We start from the raw sequence: 18,356 nt of genomic DNA on the forward strand, positions 1-18,356 counted from the left end.
CACCAACTCAGCTCTTTCATTGAGAGGTTTCTGTAGACTGCTATGAGTAAGCAAAGTAGTCTGGCCAACTGTATAACCTGCTTTTTCCTTTTTCTCTTTTCTTTCATCTGAATGCATGTGCAGTTTCCTTAATTCCACACCCTCAGATATGGCTAGAGTTTATAATTGGGACGTAAAGAGAAGAAACAAGGAAGACCCTTCCAAAAACAAAGCATAGTTTTGCCAATTTTAAATGTGGTTTCAATTTGCAAATATTTTTTATTTAAACACCCCCAAAGTTCATTCTTAAGGGACTGAGTTACTTTAAGCATTTCAGTAAATGGTAAAATATATAAAAACTAATGGTGAGCACCATCTTATTTATTTGTAAACTCAAAATTTGGTTTCATGCATGCTTCATGAAATTACTGATTATTCGAAAAGACACCACGCGGTCCAGCAAAGGACGTAGTATTTTGATCAGACCAGTCTATCCTAAGTAAATTTCTACCTGGAAGTTTGTCTGAGAAGGTGAGGTGCATGTATGAAACCGAGTCTGACGTTTTAGCAGGTTAAGGTAACGCAAGGGTTTACTTTTTCATCTCTGTGTGCAGCTGATAAAGTCAGCACGGGCTGGGAAGACACGCAGCTATATTGTTCTAGGAAGCAGGAAAAATACCGTCACATCTTGGATTTTGTTTCTGTCAGGTACTTCTTTGGCAGCATCAACCTACAAGCATTCCTGAATATACACCTTGGATAAACTTGGTTTTAATAATTATTTGTTAGTTAACTGCCTGTTACTGAACTCTCAGCACTTTACATACAACAGTTTGCGACTTGTCTTCTGAGAAAAATGGTAAATGGAGTAAACAGCACAAGCTATGTCAAGACTGCAGGTGCTCTCACCCTGTTCTTTTTCATACACATGCACACGCTGCTTACTTTTGCAAATGTCTTGAACCAGGACACAAAAATGCTGGCAGCCTGTAAACACGAGAATCCCCATTTGCGATCCCTTAGACAAGATGTCCAGTTGAAATGTCTTAACACTCTCAGCCTCCTCAGTGGTGAAACCTGTATTAGAGAAGGATGGTTGACTGCAGTCTGACTTCTGGTGTTAAGAGTTGGAATGTTTTTTTTGGTTCTTATGAAGCCTTGCAAGATTGTTGCCTTTTACCTCTGCAGTATCTCTCTAAAATGAAATGCTCGTTGGTGATGTCAGTGGCTAATATTCACATCCTGTGACTAGGAATACAGGTTTCGCTGCGAAATAAATGCAAATGTTAACTGTTCAAACTTCATGTAAGAAACAATATACCTGTAAAGTTTTTGTACTTTTATTTCATGATATTAAAATAGTGAAACTAAACAATTGCGGCAAACACCAGTTTTTGCGCATCTTTCTTTGTGGGAGAAAGTCACGAATATGATGCACAATCTTTCATAATGTTTCCTCTCTTAATTGCGGGCAGGGGAGTGAAAAATTTGGTTGAAGCAGCAGCAGGAAGTGTAGCTGTTGAATACCGGAGTGAGTCAAATGGGGGCTGTGAGTCAGCACATCTGAGTTGTGAACAGAAGCAATTGATTTGACAGCACCGTGGCTGTGGAAGAGTCAGAGCTGCAGGGATGGGAATAAAAGATGTAAGTCCTCAGTGCTGGTCACAAGTACGTACCTGGGCTTGGCTCATCCACACCTGTTTTTTTTCAGGGAGATGCTCTTTGTTCTGGTGTCTTTGACTAGGAGAGGAGTTGAAATCTCAAGTGTTATCTGACTAGCAGGGATCTCTGCCCTTTGCTATGCTAGGCTGAAGCTGGGGCTGCTCACACTGCAGGCTGCTTCGCTCCCTTTCTTTTTAAGAGCATCAGCAATGACAGGAGAGGCAGCTGCAAACATGTCCTGATTTCTTTTGCAATTTTCTCTTCTATTTGGACTAATGAGATCCCAACAGGCTGAAGCACTTCCCCTCCTCCCCCCGCTGCTGCTTCTCTTGCTGGTCCTATGGCAGCAATTGCTTTTCTTTGTTGTGCACAATGAAATGATGAGTTAAGCATTTATGCACTAGCTAAAAAAAACCCGACTGTGTGCGGCTCCCAATGACCTAATGCTGGTACTGGTGTGGGGGAGGTGGGCAGCATCAGAGCTGGAATTGCTCAGCAGGGTCAAAATGTATCTGGCTGTGGGAGGAAAGGGTGAGATGGCTCAAAACTCTGGTTTTGGTGTAGGTTTTTTTGTTTGCTTGATACCAAGTTAAAAATTTCACAAACAACTCTGGCTTCCATACAGCTGATCTGTCCAGTGCTGCCTTGTCCTTTGTTGTTACATGTTTGTTAAGAGTACAAACAAGGGTCTTACGCTGCTGCTTTGCTGTGTGACAAGTCCTGCCTGCTGAGAAACGCCTCCTGTAGGGTCTACAGCTTTTTTTGGCTACTGCTGTAGGGAACAGGGTGGTGTTGGTTTCAGAATGGCCAGCGTTTCTAGAGTTGCACTGGTTCTCTCAGCCACCGTAGCTGGCTGGTTTTGAAGATCTGATCAATAATGTATAGCTGCTAGTGTTGCAAAGATCCTGTTTATTGTTGAGCTAGTCAAATACCAGATTTTTGCGTTAGGGTTGTTGTAGAGAAGTGGGACAGGTATTAGATAGCTTACTGGTAAGAATGGGAAGGGGAAAAAAAAAAAAACACCAGAGTTTCTTCACAAGTTTTGAATTCACATTATCACAGTAACCATTTTGCTAAATACAAGCATATTTCCAGTCACATACAGACAGCTAAATACAGCATTATTTTCACATTTCGTTACAGTGCATAACAGAAAGTGAGGAAAGTGTATAGTATGCTTTTATTCTGGAAGTTCAGAGCAATTTCAATCTAACATGCAGATTGTTTTTAACATGTGGTAGAGACCACAAAGTTAGCTTTTTCTTTTTTTTTTTTTTTCTTTTTTTGAAATTTTTGTCCTAGAGTAAAAGAGCTCCTGACATTTATCCTGTGAAAGGTATGACCTTCTGGTTTCTCTAAATCCCTCTTGTACTAGAAGTCAAAGCATTAAAACCAGTTGTTAGAAAAGAATTCTTAGCATAGCCTGTAAGTTCATCTTAGAAAAAACATTCCAAATTTTGTACAGATGAATCTACATCTCCTATATTTTAATAAGCTGTCTAGAAAATACAAGGAATTAGAAAAAGATGTATATAATGATTTCTCTATCATTTAATATAACCACTTATTACCTCTAAGTAGTTAAGACTGCATACATTTCCTTCTGTACTGTTCCTTGTCAGAATTATGATACTTGTATTTTTAAATTGAGTATTTACTCTGAAGATCTGAAGGTACTTATTTAGGTTTTCTGGAATTTCTCTCTGGGAGCAGAAAGGCCCTGAGAGGGAGAAGGGGAATGTCCAAACCCATTAAATAAAATATTGGTTGCCTTGTGAAAAGTGATCTTGTCCCTGCTGGCCAGGTTCCTGGACAGAGGCTTACAGGATTTTACTATTGCTAAAACTCTGCTTGATCCAAGTTTTAACTGCCTTTAATGTAGCACTCAAGCTCTGCCCTTTAGGACAGCTGCTGCCCTCAGCTAGGCAACCCAGGACACACCTTGTGAATAGCCAGACCTTGAAAGAAGAGAATGAAAGAACTGACCCTTTCGTATGTGTTTGTCCTTGCCTTTGTGAAAACAGGACTAACCGTCCCGGTCTGAGCAAACCTTGCGCTCTCCACTGGTGTCAGCAGAAGCTGAAGGTAGAGAGCCCATGGTAACCACGCTCCTGTGGTGCTCTGCATCAATCTTCTCCAGCTTTGCTTACCTAGAAAGAGATTTTGTAAAGAGAGATTTTTTTTTTTTTTTCTATCTTCAGGGCACTCAACTTGACCAGCACTGAACCTGCCTGGAATTCAGTGGGCCTTAGTATGAGGTTTTCAATGTATTTGTAGCCTTTTCAAGACTAAGCAGGGGGCCTCAGCAGTGACAAGCTTACTGAAAGGTGCTAGACCATCGCCACCCCTCCCTCAGTCTCATTTGCAACCGGTGCCCTCCCAGCAGGTTCCAGGAACTGAAATTCTATGAGAACATTCAAAAAAAAATTAATTTTCAGGGTGGTTGGTTTGTTTGTTTTTCAGCTTAAATATGGAAACCTTTTTTTTAAAATTATTACTCATACAGACCTGCTCAAGTGCTGCAAACTAGAACAGGTTCAAGGGAGACATACTCTGAACTCAACAGCAATCAAGACCCCCACTTTCATTGATGGGGGTAGCTTAAAAATCTGTGACTATTATTTTATTTTCTACTTAGAGGCCTAAAATCAAACACTAGATGCTTCCTGTGGTTTCACCTAATCCCTCCCACCCATTAGTAGTTTGGTGTGTAAAGCTTGCACACTGAAGTAAAAAAGTCACTATCATTTTGTTTGTTTTTAATAGATTGAACTTTGCTACAGGGGCCTGGTTACCCTGCTGCATTTCAAAAACTGGTTAAAACTTAGAAGAAGCAAAGCTCAAGTGCGGAACAGCATTCCCAGAAAACAGCCACCTACACAGAGCTTTTGTAACAACAGCTATCACCTACCATGACCAACCTGAGATGGATCCTCTTTTGTCAAATTAAAACATGGAGGAAAACAGATTTTACTCTTGCGCTTGTCTTGTGGCTTTCCTTTTCACCTGCTCGCACACTTCTGTTCTGTGCTCCTCCTTCCCCGTTCTAGTTCTCTTCGTCCACAGATGCCAAGAAAGAAAATGACCCTTTAACAGCAGAAAGTAGTGATGGAAGCTGTTGCTTTCCACACTATTTAACTTCTATAAAAGCAAGTCTCACCTTTGAGGATGTCTGATACACCTGAGTTAAGCTTTTCAAGTTTGTTTGTTCCCTCCCCCCCCCTTTCCATTCCTCCTATTGGCCTTGGCTGGCAAGACACCCAAAATGTCAGCACAGTGCTGTTGGCAAGACAGAAATGTTGGCGTGCCCCACCTGGACACAACATTCCAGCCTTAAAACCCAGCATATGAGCACATGGGTCTTTCTTTATGCTCCTGACCATGTAACGCTATTGGAAAGCCCTGAACTCGGGGTATGTTCAGGGTACACACCTAGGCAATAAATATTTTTAGAATGCACTGAATAATTACTACTGGAGCAGGCATTGCCACTTGCAATCCCAGTTCAGCACAGCAAGAAAAGCACTACTGGAGAGGTCCTCTGACTTTTCATTACCAATAAAATAACTATTTTCCTCTTGAAATTCCACAGAATAGGCTTTGCTACTGACCTGTGTTCAAGAATGTAAGGAAAAAAAAAAGAAAAAAAAAGTGTGCATACTATGTCAGTAAACTTTTCCTGTGGCATTGGCCTTATGAGGAAATGGTACCCGTGCTGCCTTTACACCTTTCTGGTAGTAAGCAGCTGACACAAACTAAGCTGTCCTCTTTCTTTCTCTCTGTCTGCCAGTTTGTCAGACTACTGCACTAGCTGTACTGTGGCTTCGATACCCAGCACAGAGCTATAGAGTTACTTAAAACAGGACATGTACAGTACCCTGGCATGTGCCAGCCCATTCAGAGCTGCTTATGTACTCTCTGTACCCTGCTGCCGCCCCTCATTTCCGCTGCCTGTCTCCTTACAACGTCTGCATGCACCCTCGCTCACTCGCCGTTAGGTTTGTAACCCCCCAGTTCTGAAAGGTCAGATGGAACAGAACATCGCTTTCCTGGGGCTGTCCTCGCGTCCAAAACAAGGTGGGAGGCTGTTCACAACGGGAGTGTCGCTCTCCCTTCTGTCACACTGAGTTCACTTAGTAAAGTACATTTGGTTAGTAGAGTTCATCACCACTTTTCTCGCTAGAAGAGCTCAGCACAAGCACCGCCTATCTGATTTCACCACTTCTTCTGAAGAGTGCACTACGTTTGGGACAAACCCGCTCTTTACCCCTTCCCATCCCTCCTGGATTGAAATTTCCCCCCTTTTAACAAGCTCGTATATATCTCGAGTCAGATCAGTGAAGGCCTTCTCCACGTTAATGGCATCCCGAGCAGAGGTCTCAATGTACTTCATACCATAAGCAGCAGCCAGTTTCTCAGCCTCGTGCCTGGTGACCTGCCGCTGCGTGTCAAGGTCACACTTGTGACCTACCAAAACGAAGACGATCTGGTAGGGCTGGACGTGCACCTTGGTCTCTTCTAGCCACTCATGGACGTTCTGGAAGGACCTGCGGTTTGTAATGTCAAAGAGGAGAAGTCCACCAACCGAGTTCCTGTAGTAGGCTCTGGTGATGGACCTGGAAAAGAATGAGCCACAAGAAACACGTAAGTCACAGCTAGCTGGGAGGAATGGCACAGCAAGTTTCGCCTGGTTTTTTGCTCATTTTTCTTGGTTATTTTTTTTCTTAACCCAAACGTGGCACTTCTGAACGTTTGTCTGTGCTTTAGAAAGCAGCATTACTGCCACCTTGTCTGCCCTGCAGACTAGACGACAGAGAATGCCATTCAGGTCATGTCTTACTGCTTTGGCTTGTGCTCTGGAGATCTTGTCATTCAAAAAGATAACCAATTTTGGCTTAAAAACTTCATCCTCGGGCAACTGCTCCACTGATTCATTACTGCTCTGTTCAGAACCTCCCCATACACCATTTTTGGCCTCTCCTGTCTATCGAGGCTTTCCATACGCTCTTTGCTAGTAGTCGAATGAGTCCCCCCCAGCTGTATCTCAGTACCTGGATCGGTTTGGCTGACCCATTGGTTCGGCAGCACTGTAACAACTCAAAGGGTTTATTTGGACCCAAACACCCACTGATAGAAATATAAAAGGCAAGGAGGGAAGCCACTGAGTCTGAAGGCAGCTCACGGAGCTGCACACCCCGCATCCACCCAAGGCCTCGGCACACGCACACAGACATCCACCCTGTGCCTTCTCCTGCCACTTGTCAAGCTGACGGGACGCACGACTCCAGCTAACACACTAACAGGAGCATCCAGGTTGATCCCCCGCGTAACAGCAACCTGATACAGCAGCTTCCAAGGGGAACCTGCATTAGTGGTGGTCTTGTTCCTCCCAGATCCTGAAAAAGTTAAACAGTAACCCAGAAGCCACCCAAACCACAGCCTGAGAGCTGGAGACCATCTTCCACAATCCTTCAATGCAGCCAGAAGCAGCACGACATCAGCTAACAGAGGGCTGCAGAGAATGCAGTTCAATGACTACTACACGTGGGAAAAGCAAGACACTATAAAACTGGTGTTTCTGCAAAGTCATGGATTAGTTCTAAATCCAGAAGCACTGATCGATTTCAGTCCCTGGAGGAATTTACACTGGGACATGAACTTTTCTTGCTGGGAAAGTGTAAGCACTACTGCAGGTTTACCTTGGGACAAGTCTTCTTCAGTCATTCAAGACTCTTGTTAGAGGTTGTTCTGTCCTATAACGTGCATAGCTAGTGAAACTGCCCCAAAAAGGACTAGTTGGCTTTTTCAAGGTTTGCTTTATCAACAGACATGCAACAATGAGTGAAAATTCACAGCCAAAATTGAAGAAAGCCAGAAATGGGGAAAAAAAATAAGAGTTGGCTGCACTTGGACAACTTCTTCCTCTCCGTTATCTGGCCCAGGGACAACAGCAGCTCTGCACATTTGGCACCGAGGGAATTAGATCTGCCTTTTGCTCTCCAGCCAACTGCAAGCAGATACTGGTGCTCTGAAGCCCCCCCACCACTGTCACAGGCATTTCTGCTTCTCCCTTGCGTTCAGCGCATCAGCCCTGGCTGCTCCTGCCAACATCAATGATGCCTCAGGTACTCCTGAAAGACATGACAGGATCTAAGCTGAACGCTGCTTTGAGGTAAAACTAGGTGAAGGTCTCAGTGCCTTTTCTTAAAGCCTTTTCCACAGACTTACTGAGCCCTTACTGAGCTGCAGGAGGCAAGCTACACTGCCTTCACACTGCACGTCACTGCCCAGCTCCCTTCCAGACCCCTACCCAGCTCCTACCATCCCTCATCCCACCACGCTCGCACCGCAGCAGAGCAGTGGGGCTACTCGCACCCATTTTAACCAAATATTAACATAGAAGTATTGCCTCTGTGTGGGAAGCCTCCCCTGCTCTGCTGTGTACTCGTGGTGGGGCTCCTGTACCTGGGGTCCTCTGCTGTCTGAGTCTTTCCCTCTCAGCCAAGGGAGAGCTGCCAGCTGGAGGGAAGCAGCTCTTCTGTAGGTGGTGGTACACATTCCCAGCGGGTGAAGGCTGCACATGCTTCTGCTTTTGTTAGCATTACACAACATCACGTTTCAGGCAAGAAATCGGAGTATTTGAGCAAACCGAGGTGGGCAAAACCTGCTGGATCCAGGAAGAAATGGGCCCTGCTCTTCGACAGCTCAAGAACAGCCTCAGCGCTGCCCCAAAGAGCAAGGTTTTGGGGCTGATCCGGCAAAATGGCGAGGCACATACTTAACCGTAATTTAAGCCTTGACTGCACAGAAATTGCTTCCCATTTATTGACAGTGAGACAACTCACAACAGGGGTCAGGAAGAGCAAAAACGTAGCACAGATGCAGACCAGCAAATGCCAACAAGGTATCTTCACGATAACTACAGTGGTTTCTTTTGTGTGGGACAGCCTTCAAGCTAGTGCAGAGCAGGCTAGAAATGCTAAAAATCGAGAGCTCTGTGAAAAAGGGGAGATTATTCTGAAGAATTTCCTTCTCAAGAGATTTCCTGCACTATGACAAAAAAGTTTAAGGGTTCTGGAGAGCACGTGCACTACCATGCTTCTTGCCTACGCTCACAAGTCTGAGAGGCTTCTGCTTAGCCCCCAAAAAACTGTATTTTGCCTTTTGACAAGAAAAACAGCCTGCAGGAGAAGCCCAGGAGCTTTATGGGGCATGATTTCTCACAGGGTTAATAATGACTTGAAAGAGATAAACACAAAACAGATTTTTTTTGCCCAATTTTGTCATAGTTCACAGTATACCACAAAGGCAGCTGGGTTTGCTCACTTCGCTCTGCCTTTTCACATTGGGAATTTAAGTCTGCACTTTGGCAAGGGCCTTCCAAAGTGGCACAATGCCTATTTTTGTGTCAGTCACTGCTCCTGTCCCTTACACTCTTTCTGCTGAATGCTGCTGCCCATCGCAGCAGCGCAGCCTGCCCTTGTGCTGAAGGTTGCCTGCTCATCATGCTTACAACCCGGAGCCAGGCTGGGTCAAGCACCAGCATGAAGGGTAAGCAGCCTCCAGGGCCCCAAACCTCCTGGCATTTTAAAGAAAGCAAACTGAAGCCATCTGACAGCTTTTGCTCCTCACAGCGCAGGCACAACCACGAGACGGCACACGGCCGTGTTTTCTGAAGACCCAAAGCTGGAATCTGACGCAACTGAACGTTACAGTACCACCTCTCTCAGCGGAATAAGGCACCAGCTCCTAGCCCGAGGTACCAGACAAAAAACCTGTCCCTGGATAGGGACCGAGTACGGCACATCCCGGGCCAGGCGCCAGCACCACAGATGCAAGCGAAGGCTGGGGGGCGGGAGCAGGGGAGATTTCATTTATTCAATGAAACCAAAACACTCCTCAGGCGAGTCATCACAGCACAGAGGCAGAAGCTATGTGAAGCTGCGCAGAGACTGGGAGCAAGGCAAGCGCTTCCGGAGGGAGCATCACGAAAGAGCAGCTGAGGGTCAAAGATGCATGAAAAATACACGCAAATTACGTGGGGAGCTAAGGGTACACTCACACCCCTTCCGAATTAGCACAGTCGGAGCAGGACTTGTCCTGTGGCAACGTCAGCCCTTGTTTAGATGGGGTCGAGCCTGCTCCGACCACAGGAGTGGGATTTTGCCACAGAAATCTGCAGGAGCTGTTGGCACAGCCCAACATGCAGCCCTTATTTCTCCCAGTCGAGCCTTCAGGGGTATCACTGACCCTCTGGCATTGCCCGTGCCCTCACAGCGTGGCACCCTCCTGCACGGCCACAGCTGAGGGCTGGTCCTGGCCTTTCTGCGGCCGATACCTACCGCAGGGCTTACAAAAACCCGACCGTGTGCTCCTCTGCCCTAGTGAGCCTACACGCAACCGCGGTCCGTGGTGACAACAACAGTCCTGCTCCTCACACCAACGGCTGCAAACAGATAAATAAGCCAATAAACGCAAGCGATAAAGAGCCATGAAATGAAATAAAAAGCGAGGGGTGAGGTTCGCCTCTCCTTTGTCTCACCCGCCGGCAGCAGCGGCCCTGCCCGCCCCGCTTCTCACCGGAACCGCTCCTGGCCGGCCGTGTCCCAGATCTGCAGCTTGATCCTCTTGCCCGGCTCGATCTCCACCAGCCTGGAGAAGAAATCCACGCCCACCGTGGGGTCGGAGATCTGGGCGAAGCGCCCCTCGGTGAAGCGACGGATGAGGCAGGACTTGCCCACGGTGGAGTCGCCGATGACGATCAGGCGGAACTGGTAGAGCCAGATGGCCTCCATGCTGCCGCCGCCCGCCTCAGCGCCCGCACCGCCACCGCCGCCGCCGCGCCGCCTCCTTCGTGCCGCCCATACCCGGCCCAGGGGCGGCCGCCGCCGCCGCGCCGCTCAGGCGGGCCCCGTGGCGCGGCCCGGCCCGCTGCCGCCGCCGGGCTGTGGTGGAGGCGCGGCCGAGGCGCGCTGTAATGGCGGCCGCGCTGCACCGCACCGCCGGGAGGAGCCGCCAGCCGCGGACCGCCGCCGCCGCCGCCGCGGGCGCCGGGCGGGGGCGGAGCGGGGCGGGACCGTGACGGGAGGCCGGGGGGGCAGCGCTGAGGGGACCCGGGGCTGAGGGGAGCCCGCGCAGAGGGAACCCTGCGCTGAGGGGAGCCCCGGTGGCTGAGGGGAGCCCCGGTGGCTGAGGGGAGCAGGGGTCCAGGCGGACCCCGAATTAAGGGGAAGCGCAGGGCCGAAGCTGCTTCTTCCGAGCTCTTCCCAAAGCGTGAGGGGAGCGGAGCGGGGTGCGCGACGGCTCTACGCGTTTCAAACCTTCCTCTCAGTTTCAGAAATGTAGGGTCCTCACCGCTTGTGAGGAAGCTAGTTGTGTGACTAACGAACTGACGAAACGCAGCACGCACGCATATATCTGCATGCGTATGTGTTTATATGTGATGCACATAGAGTCTCAAAAATGAAAACACCTGGAAATTAAATGCCCCAACACCACAAATCTTAAATCTATTTTCCCTTCCTTTCCTTTCCTTCCTTCTATTTTTCCTTCCTTTCCCTTCTGTTCAGCCGCGCTCAGGCCTGCGCAGAGGCAAGGCACACTGCTCAGGAACCCGACAGCAGCACCCTTAGCGCTGTCTGCCATCACGCAGCATTTCCACACATCCCCACACACCCCTCAGTTTCAACGCCCCCAATGTACCTCAGACTTGAAGATCTCAGCCAGAGGCAGCACATGGCACATCCCGAGCAGGAGTGGTGCCATGCTCGTGGGGTACGGCTCGGCTCGAGCTTCTTCGGCACTTCCAAAGCAGAGCTGAGGTCTCTGGAAGGGAAAACGATCACACATAATTATTAAAACACTTGACTATATTGTGTGTATTAAGTTAAACAAGCATCAAACTTTTTTTATTATTTAGGAAACATGTTTTTTAATAAATTGATTTCATTAAAGAGCCCTGCCTGCATGACCACTATTGAAATAAACGCATTCGCAGTGACTGTTATACTTCTTTAATCCTCAAAAAAGGGCATTTATATAGGTATGAGCTAGTTATCCAGCTTGCAAATTGGACGAGGACATCAGAGAGACCACTTCAGGGCTTGGGGAAAAATGGCAAGGAACATTTTCCTTGAAATATGGTACATTTATTAAAAAACAACCAACCCAAAAGATCCTATTTTACAGTACCTCAGGACAGGAAAGAAAACTGATGAAGCAATCTGCACAGCAACAGAAAAAAATATTAAACCTATAAATCCAAGTTACCTGTACATTAACCAGTGACTCATTGCCAGCACGGCTTTGTGGGGATCTGTTGCATTTAGCTGTATGATTTCTGAGCATTTGATGCCCATTACTTCAAGCCCACAACAAATTGTGGTTTCTCCGAACCCTTTTCCTTTCGCTCCTCCTCCCCACACGCTCACCATCTCCCCGGTCCGTTTCTCTGACAGGTTTCAGTGCGGTTTCCCTTGAAATCCGGCGGCTGTTTTTTGGCAGTTTCTGGTGGCTGTGCGGCAGAAGGGGAACCCAGGAGGGGACACCCATCCAGACAGGGTGTCATGGGGGACTTGGCTCATCTGTGGGCGGCTGCTGCAGCGTGAGCCCTGGTGGGGAGCAGCTGAAGCACCCTGAGTTTTCCCAGGCTGTGAGGAACCAGGGAGGGCACAGATGAGTGGGACGGTGCCCAGCAGATCTAGATCCCAGTAGGATCTAGAGGAAAACTCTAGACACTCCCAGAGTATCAGGGACCCGTTTTCCCAGCAAATAAACCCACAGGATCCCGTGACACAGACGGTATTTTCATCTCCTCTACCACACGCATATAGATGAACACGCGCTGCGTGACCAGGCAGCCACAAGACTTATTAGCAGCAACAGGGTAGGTAGGAGCAAATGGGATCCTGGGAGAGCCCTTGTTCTGGTACCGTTTTAGAAAATGGAAAATCTGGTGTCTGGAAGGGAGAGTAACCTAGATTTGATGCAAAAGCGGGTTTATTGGCAGGGACAGGATGGTGAGTGCCACTAGTGCTGGGGGAAAGCTGCCCAAAACAACCACAGCACAGGGAGGGCATGTCTGGCCCCACGCTGGTGGGATGGCTGAAAGTCAGACCCTGCCCCAGGACTCAGCACTGCCACCCACGGGTCCTTCCCTCTGAATATTTTGCCGTTTGGTTGTAGTTTAGTCTTTCTCTAAAACCTGCCAGTGCCCTTTGTACCTCTTGGTTGTCAGCTGGAGAAGCCAGTGGCAGCACTGCGAGGAGGAGAGTGCATCAGCACTGCACACACTATGCAATTTTAATGCCCTTTCAGTTTCCAAGGCTACAAAACACACAATCAATCAGCTGTCCCTCGCTGCGGGGCTGCCTGCACAGGAGCCGTGCAGGACAGCCCCAGCCTGCACCCACCCTGCAAGGGGCAGTGCGTGCGCGAGGCGCCCAAAAGCACAGGCGGACGTCCCCTGGCCCTCAGGGGTTTTATCTCCCAGCCCCGCTCAGCACCAATGAGACAAACTGCACCCAAGGGGAGCCCCGGGAGCACACAACCCCAAACAGGCCAGACCAGGCACTTACTGACGAGAGTTACAGGTCACAACGGGGCTGGCTCACACCATGTAGCAAGCAATTTATTAGCTAGTTCCAAACAAACAGCCCTGGTAAATTAGGCATGCCCAGGAGATGTGACATCGAGACAGATTACACCACTGACAGGGACGTGATGGCACCCCTGACCTGCTAGCTGCCGTGTGCCCCTGTAAAACCCGGGGCAGAGGGAAGGTACTAAGCAAAGTAATGTTTCTTATTTATAGGATGCTCACAGTTAGTCTGGGTGGTGCAGACAAGTGTAAAGCCAAGGGCACTACACGGTGCTTAGGAACTGACAGCCAGGCTGACAGCAGGCACTGGGAGCATAATTTAGGACTTTGTGACGAGGTGACAGCCCTAAATCCAACAGCAGTAGCCTGGGGAAAGCACAGGCAGGGCTGATCACCAGGAGACACAGGATGATGCTTCTGTCCCTTGGCTTTTGGCTGGGCTGAGGGGCCTGTTGCACTGGTGGACTTCTGTGGCAGAGCAGCAGGTGGGATCACACCAGAAACAGTCGAGCAGACGCAGGCTGAGTGCTGTGAAATAACCAGAGATGTGCACACAGGACTCAGCCTCCAGCACCAGCAGCTTGTGCAAGGAACAAGCGTTGGCTGGGTTTCTGAAGAGACGTAAAACATTTTCAGAAGGTTTCCCTGGTAGAATAAATTAAAAGTCGGCTCATTACCATGGGATGGGTTACTCCAGATGCAGTTCCCAGTGTCCTATTTCAGATTACAATCACATTAAAATGGGCATGGGTGGGCTAGTCGAAAAAGGGGGGCTCCCATCTAAAGATCATTAAGTCTGCCTGGGTCTGGCTGAATCCAAAAACAGATCCTCCACTGGGAATATTATGTCCCTGTAGTTGTTCAGGTCTTCCTAGGAAGGGAACAGGATCTGCTTAGAGCAAATAGAAGCCATTACAATCACGATAAATTAGTAATGGTGAGTGGGAGAGAGAAGAGGAGAGGAGAAGAGGTTATTGTGATTTTTCTTCCTACAGAGTGGGTGTCTGAGCTACTGACATTACCAGAACACAGATCCCTAGCTTCCCCTCTGAGCCCAGTGCTCAGGCTGCTTGCTTACAGCTCAAGAGCTACTTGGGATTGTTTGCAACTAGTGGGATGGCATTATGGGTTGTTAGATGCATGAAATCTGATTTCGGTTCCTACCGGTAGCACCTCAAGTTTAATGACAGCACAGGCAGCTCTGTACAGTAAGAAAAGGCAAAGCATACTTGTATTTGCGCTCCTCCATGCCTCTAAACCCAAGCCTTTTTCTTTTTTTTTTAATCAGAAACTGCAAAGCTTGCTGAAGACTAATTGTAGGGGTCTTTCAGGTACTGCAGGGGGTAGGACTGTGGCTTTGTGGTGTTATACATTTTGCGTTGTGTATAATAAAGGCCACCAAGTAATTCACTAAATCCTGACTGCAGCCCTGGCAAAAAATCTGAAAACTGAGCAGCGGGGAACTGCCTTCATCCTCAGGCCTCCTTCTTTTCCTCCTAGGGCGATCTATCAAAGCAGGGCTGGTTTAGCTAACTTTGGGCCACAATGGAGGCTGGATTGCCACAGCCCAGAGACAAGTCCAGCCATAATATGATTTTACAGCATTTTAAAAAGCAAGTATCTGCCTGCTTAAGCATGCCACAACTGCCAGCCCATCTCTGGCAGGACTGCCAGCTGGAGCCCTCTGGCACAAACCCGGTGTGACCAGCAAACCTTGCAAGCTCAGCCCCTGCTCCCACTAGCGTTTTTTCACTCCTGCTAGGATGATGCTGTGCCTGCTAACATCTTCACCTAACTTCCTTCAGATTTTACTATCTGACATGAGGAATTTCTGTGGATTGACAGGGAAATTAATGCAAAGTAAAAGGGAGGTTGGTCTAGGGCTGCTGAACTCCTGTAGGCCTCCTGGTGGAGACATTTCCAGCTCTCCATGCCTATCCCTCCCCAAAAGAAAGCCATTAACAGTGATTTCTCCATGGCCCTCCTGGAGGCTGATGCTCGGTTTTGCACCATTCTGAGCTGGCCCAGCACCCTTCAGACCAACACATTCAGAAGGGTGGGAGAAGCTGGCAAAAGCTCCAAAGGTAGGAATGGGCACCCCCATGTCACCTGCTCTTGCTCAAAACCTCATCACGAATCAGCCCTCTTCTGCTCACAACAGGGCGGGAGCTGGCACTGCGATACCAAACACACTCAAGAGCCCCCCTGTGGCCCCACAGACTTCACCCAGACCCTCACTGGGACAGCTGCTCCTTGTGGCAGAGCTGCCGGTATGAGGAGCCTCCCATAAAAGTGCACCCCCTGGAAAGAAGTGGCTGATCCTCCTGGCAGATCCCATGGGAAGGGATTTCTATCTTGGGAACTTCCCACACGTCAGTAAGATCTTGTGCAGCAGCAGCACTGCTGAGACAGCAGCACGGTTCCAGCAACACATACCTTATGGCATCTTTGCAAACGCGCTTTTGCAGGGTGCTTTACAGTGAGTTTCCCAATGTCTTCAGAAAATCTTCACAGCAACACCGAGGGACATCTCCTCCTGGGCATCTGTTTTAACCATAACAGCAGACAACTAGGACACCTGAGGGGTGGAAAATAGGCAGGTGAAAAAAAAAAAAAAAAAAAAAAAGGATCCAGCTATGAAAGCTACAGCAAGTACAAAACAGCCAAACAAAACCAACCAACCTGGTGCTGAATATGCACGCTCTTATCAGGAACCAAAGTGTGTTTATTTATTCAGTTTTTCATACACTGGTCTATTTGATACATTTCTGAGTTAACAAGCTTTCAGAAATACAGCATTTCATATTTCAATAGATATCACATGGGTTCATTTAGCCAGCATCATTTTCTCCTCCAATCACCACAACATTTCAACTTATTTTTTCCTGCCTTGGTGAAGGATAAAGCTGAGTGAATATTTAGTAATGGATAATTAATTCAACCACTTATTTTCCATCTCCTCTGAGACACTCATTCACAGGATATTGTTCAAGATTCAGCAATTCTTTCTTTTTCTTCTTTAATTTCTGAACTATTTTGGGATAGTTTCTGATACCTGCAACATGAACAGTTTTGAATGGACGTAGGCCACATATTATATTTGCCTGAGTAGGCAGAAATACTCCCAGAATCTTGCCTTCTCTCATTTTCTTGCTTGTAAAGATCTCCAAGAAAAAGTTGTATAGATAAGGCATAAGCTCAAAAGCAGCACATTTACTCTCAGATGCAGAACATTTATGGAAAGCAGTTGCCCACCTCTACTGTAGTCACAGATTTTTATTTTATTTTCAGCAGATAGTGCCTAAGGGGACCAGCCTGCAACCTTTCAGCCTACTCACTCCTTGGGGTTACTTCTGTATCCAGCAAGAGGTCGGTGACTGCAGGACGTGGCACCACAACTTAGATGTTGGCATCAGCACAGATTTCTGCTGGTACCTGCACGCTCACGTTCAGGGAAATGAGTCTTAAAACACATTTACTATAAGCATTGAGTCTTGCCTTCTTATGACACTTTGCTGAACCTATTCTGTAATGAACTAGTAAATACAGCCAGAAAGCCATGTACAAACAGGCTGTTACCCTTATATTCACAAGCTCCTCCACTCCTGCACATGTCACTGACAATAAGTGCCTGATTTTATTTTTTTTTTCCTGATAAAGTGCTTTCTGCATAGTCAGTGAAACAGATACGACATGGCAAATTTTACTCCCTCAGATTCAGCTGTGTTACAAATGTGTATGTGGTTTGGCAGTGTAATCTTTTACTCTGATAAAGCATTAAATGCCAAAGAAAGCTCCTTAAGTTAATCAGGGCTTAATTTAAATAAACAAGCTAGCGAAAGATTAACAAAAACCCTCAATGAAATCTGAATACAGAAGTAGTTTGTTCACAAAGTCCTGAGCCAAGTTCATAAAAGCAACTACTCTGGGATGAAAGTGGCCCACTGACACCCTTTTTCTCCCTTTATTGGCACCACTAGTGAAAGAGATGCTAATGTTCTGAAACACAAAACAAACACTTCCAGCTCCATTTCTGTAAACAGCAGCATTGGCAACATCGTCACAACCGTGTGTGCTAACACTGCACGTGAGGAGGAGGAGGAGGAGCAGGCAAGATGACTCCATTTTTGCAATGAAGAGCAGTCGGAGGAGCCTCCGGAGAGAGATCTGGACCTGCCTGAGCCATAGCCCCTGGTATTACCGACCACATTTGCAGCCACAGCAGAAATCTCCCTGGGAGGCAGGCTGTGGGATGAGGAAGAGTTTGGGGTGAGAGCAGCAGTCCTGCAGGTAACTCCGTTGCACCAAGCCATCCACTCCAACAAGCAGGCCTCCTCGTCGAAATTAAGTCATATGTATGCATCAATATTCACATGTTCAGCACCTAAACAGGTAAAGCTAATCATTTAAAAACTCTTACCTTTGGCCCAAAAATTGCTATTTTATCCCACAAAGGTAAAAAATGACCAAAGCTTGGTGTACAAATTATGCAAGGCTGGAGCCCATACAAAGTATCTTTGGGTTGACATGCTATATATATATATATATATATATATATGAGGTCCTTCATTAGGCTAGTCATTAATTAATTCTGTTGCTGTACAGACTTTCTGTTAGTGCTTTCATTACTATAACCGGTACATTTTCAAGTTTTATATTTCTCCAATTGCAAAACCATATTTTTTTTCCACAAAAGCTGCTGGTTATCTCCCAAATGTCTTCATTTCATGAAAAAGTCTTGTCACTTCAACCATACATGTTTTCTTTCATTTATTTAGAACTATCTTTGTTAAGCTGAAAATGAATCCTGTTTGAGTTTAAAAATAAAATCAATACATTAAAGACAAATATCAAAATATTCACAGAACCAGAATCTAAGACGGGATAGCTACAAAAAATATTTCTCCACAACATTTCACTTGCCCTTGGGTTCTTTTTGACATGACAAAATATAACACCTCTTTTGCTTGCTATTTCATTACTCAGACCACGCTAAAGATAGGTACAAGGAGACCTGCTGATGACTAAAGAAAACCATTCAATTTAATCACAATATGTACATCCAAAGTAAAAATTACACAGCTGCATTTCAAAATGCATTCGTAATGCCCCTCGA

The 18,356-nt window shown here is 47.0% G+C and overlaps 2 protein-coding genes across 10 annotated transcripts in view; one reads left to right on the forward strand and one right to left on the reverse strand.

Moving 5' to 3' along the window:
- Nucleotides 1-1,369, forward strand: part of VBP1 (VHL binding protein 1) — a 39,637-nt gene extending 38,268 nt beyond the window's left edge. For all 3 annotated transcript variants that reach the window (XM_035541538.2, XM_035541535.2, XM_035541536.2), the window contains one exon: nucleotides 147-1,369. In XM_035541538.2, coding sequence (XP_035397431.1) covers nucleotides 147-217 — 71 coding nt within the window. In that variant the 3' untranslated portion in view covers nucleotides 218-1,369. The remainder of the gene's footprint in view (nucleotides 1-146) is intronic.
- On the reverse strand, nucleotides 1,304-10,621 carry RAB39B (RAB39B, member RAS oncogene family). Of its 7 annotated transcripts, none has more exons than XM_035541541.2 (4): nucleotides 10,222-10,621; nucleotides 6,037-6,257; nucleotides 3,628-3,791; nucleotides 1,304-1,600 (listed from the first exon to the last, which is right to left on the reverse strand). In XM_035541541.2, the coding sequence occupies exons 1-4, from the start codon at nucleotides 10,434-10,436 to the stop codon at nucleotides 1,595-1,597; spliced, it is 606 nt and encodes a 201-aa protein (XP_035397434.1). In that variant the 5' UTR covers nucleotides 10,437-10,621; the 3' UTR covers nucleotides 1,304-1,594. The 7 variants fall into 7 exon arrangements, 6 of the variants coding, with proteins under 6 accessions (XP_035397434.1, XP_050569349.1, XP_035397432.1 ...); XM_050713392.1 differs by lacking the exon at nucleotides 1,304-1,600 and adding an exon at nucleotides 2,533-3,012; XR_007708796.1 differs by lacking the exon at nucleotides 1,304-1,600 and adding an exon at nucleotides 4,563-4,728 and having other exon boundaries at nucleotides 3,776-3,791.
- Nucleotides 10,622-18,356: the final 7,735 nt, after the last annotated feature.

Source organism: Cygnus atratus, chromosome 13 (assembly GCF_013377495.2).
Source record: "Cygnus atratus isolate AKBS03 ecotype Queensland, Australia chromosome 13, CAtr_DNAZoo_HiC_assembly, whole genome shotgun sequence".
In the NCBI taxonomy this organism is placed as follows: Eukaryota; Metazoa; Chordata; class Aves; order Anseriformes; family Anatidae; genus Cygnus; species Cygnus atratus.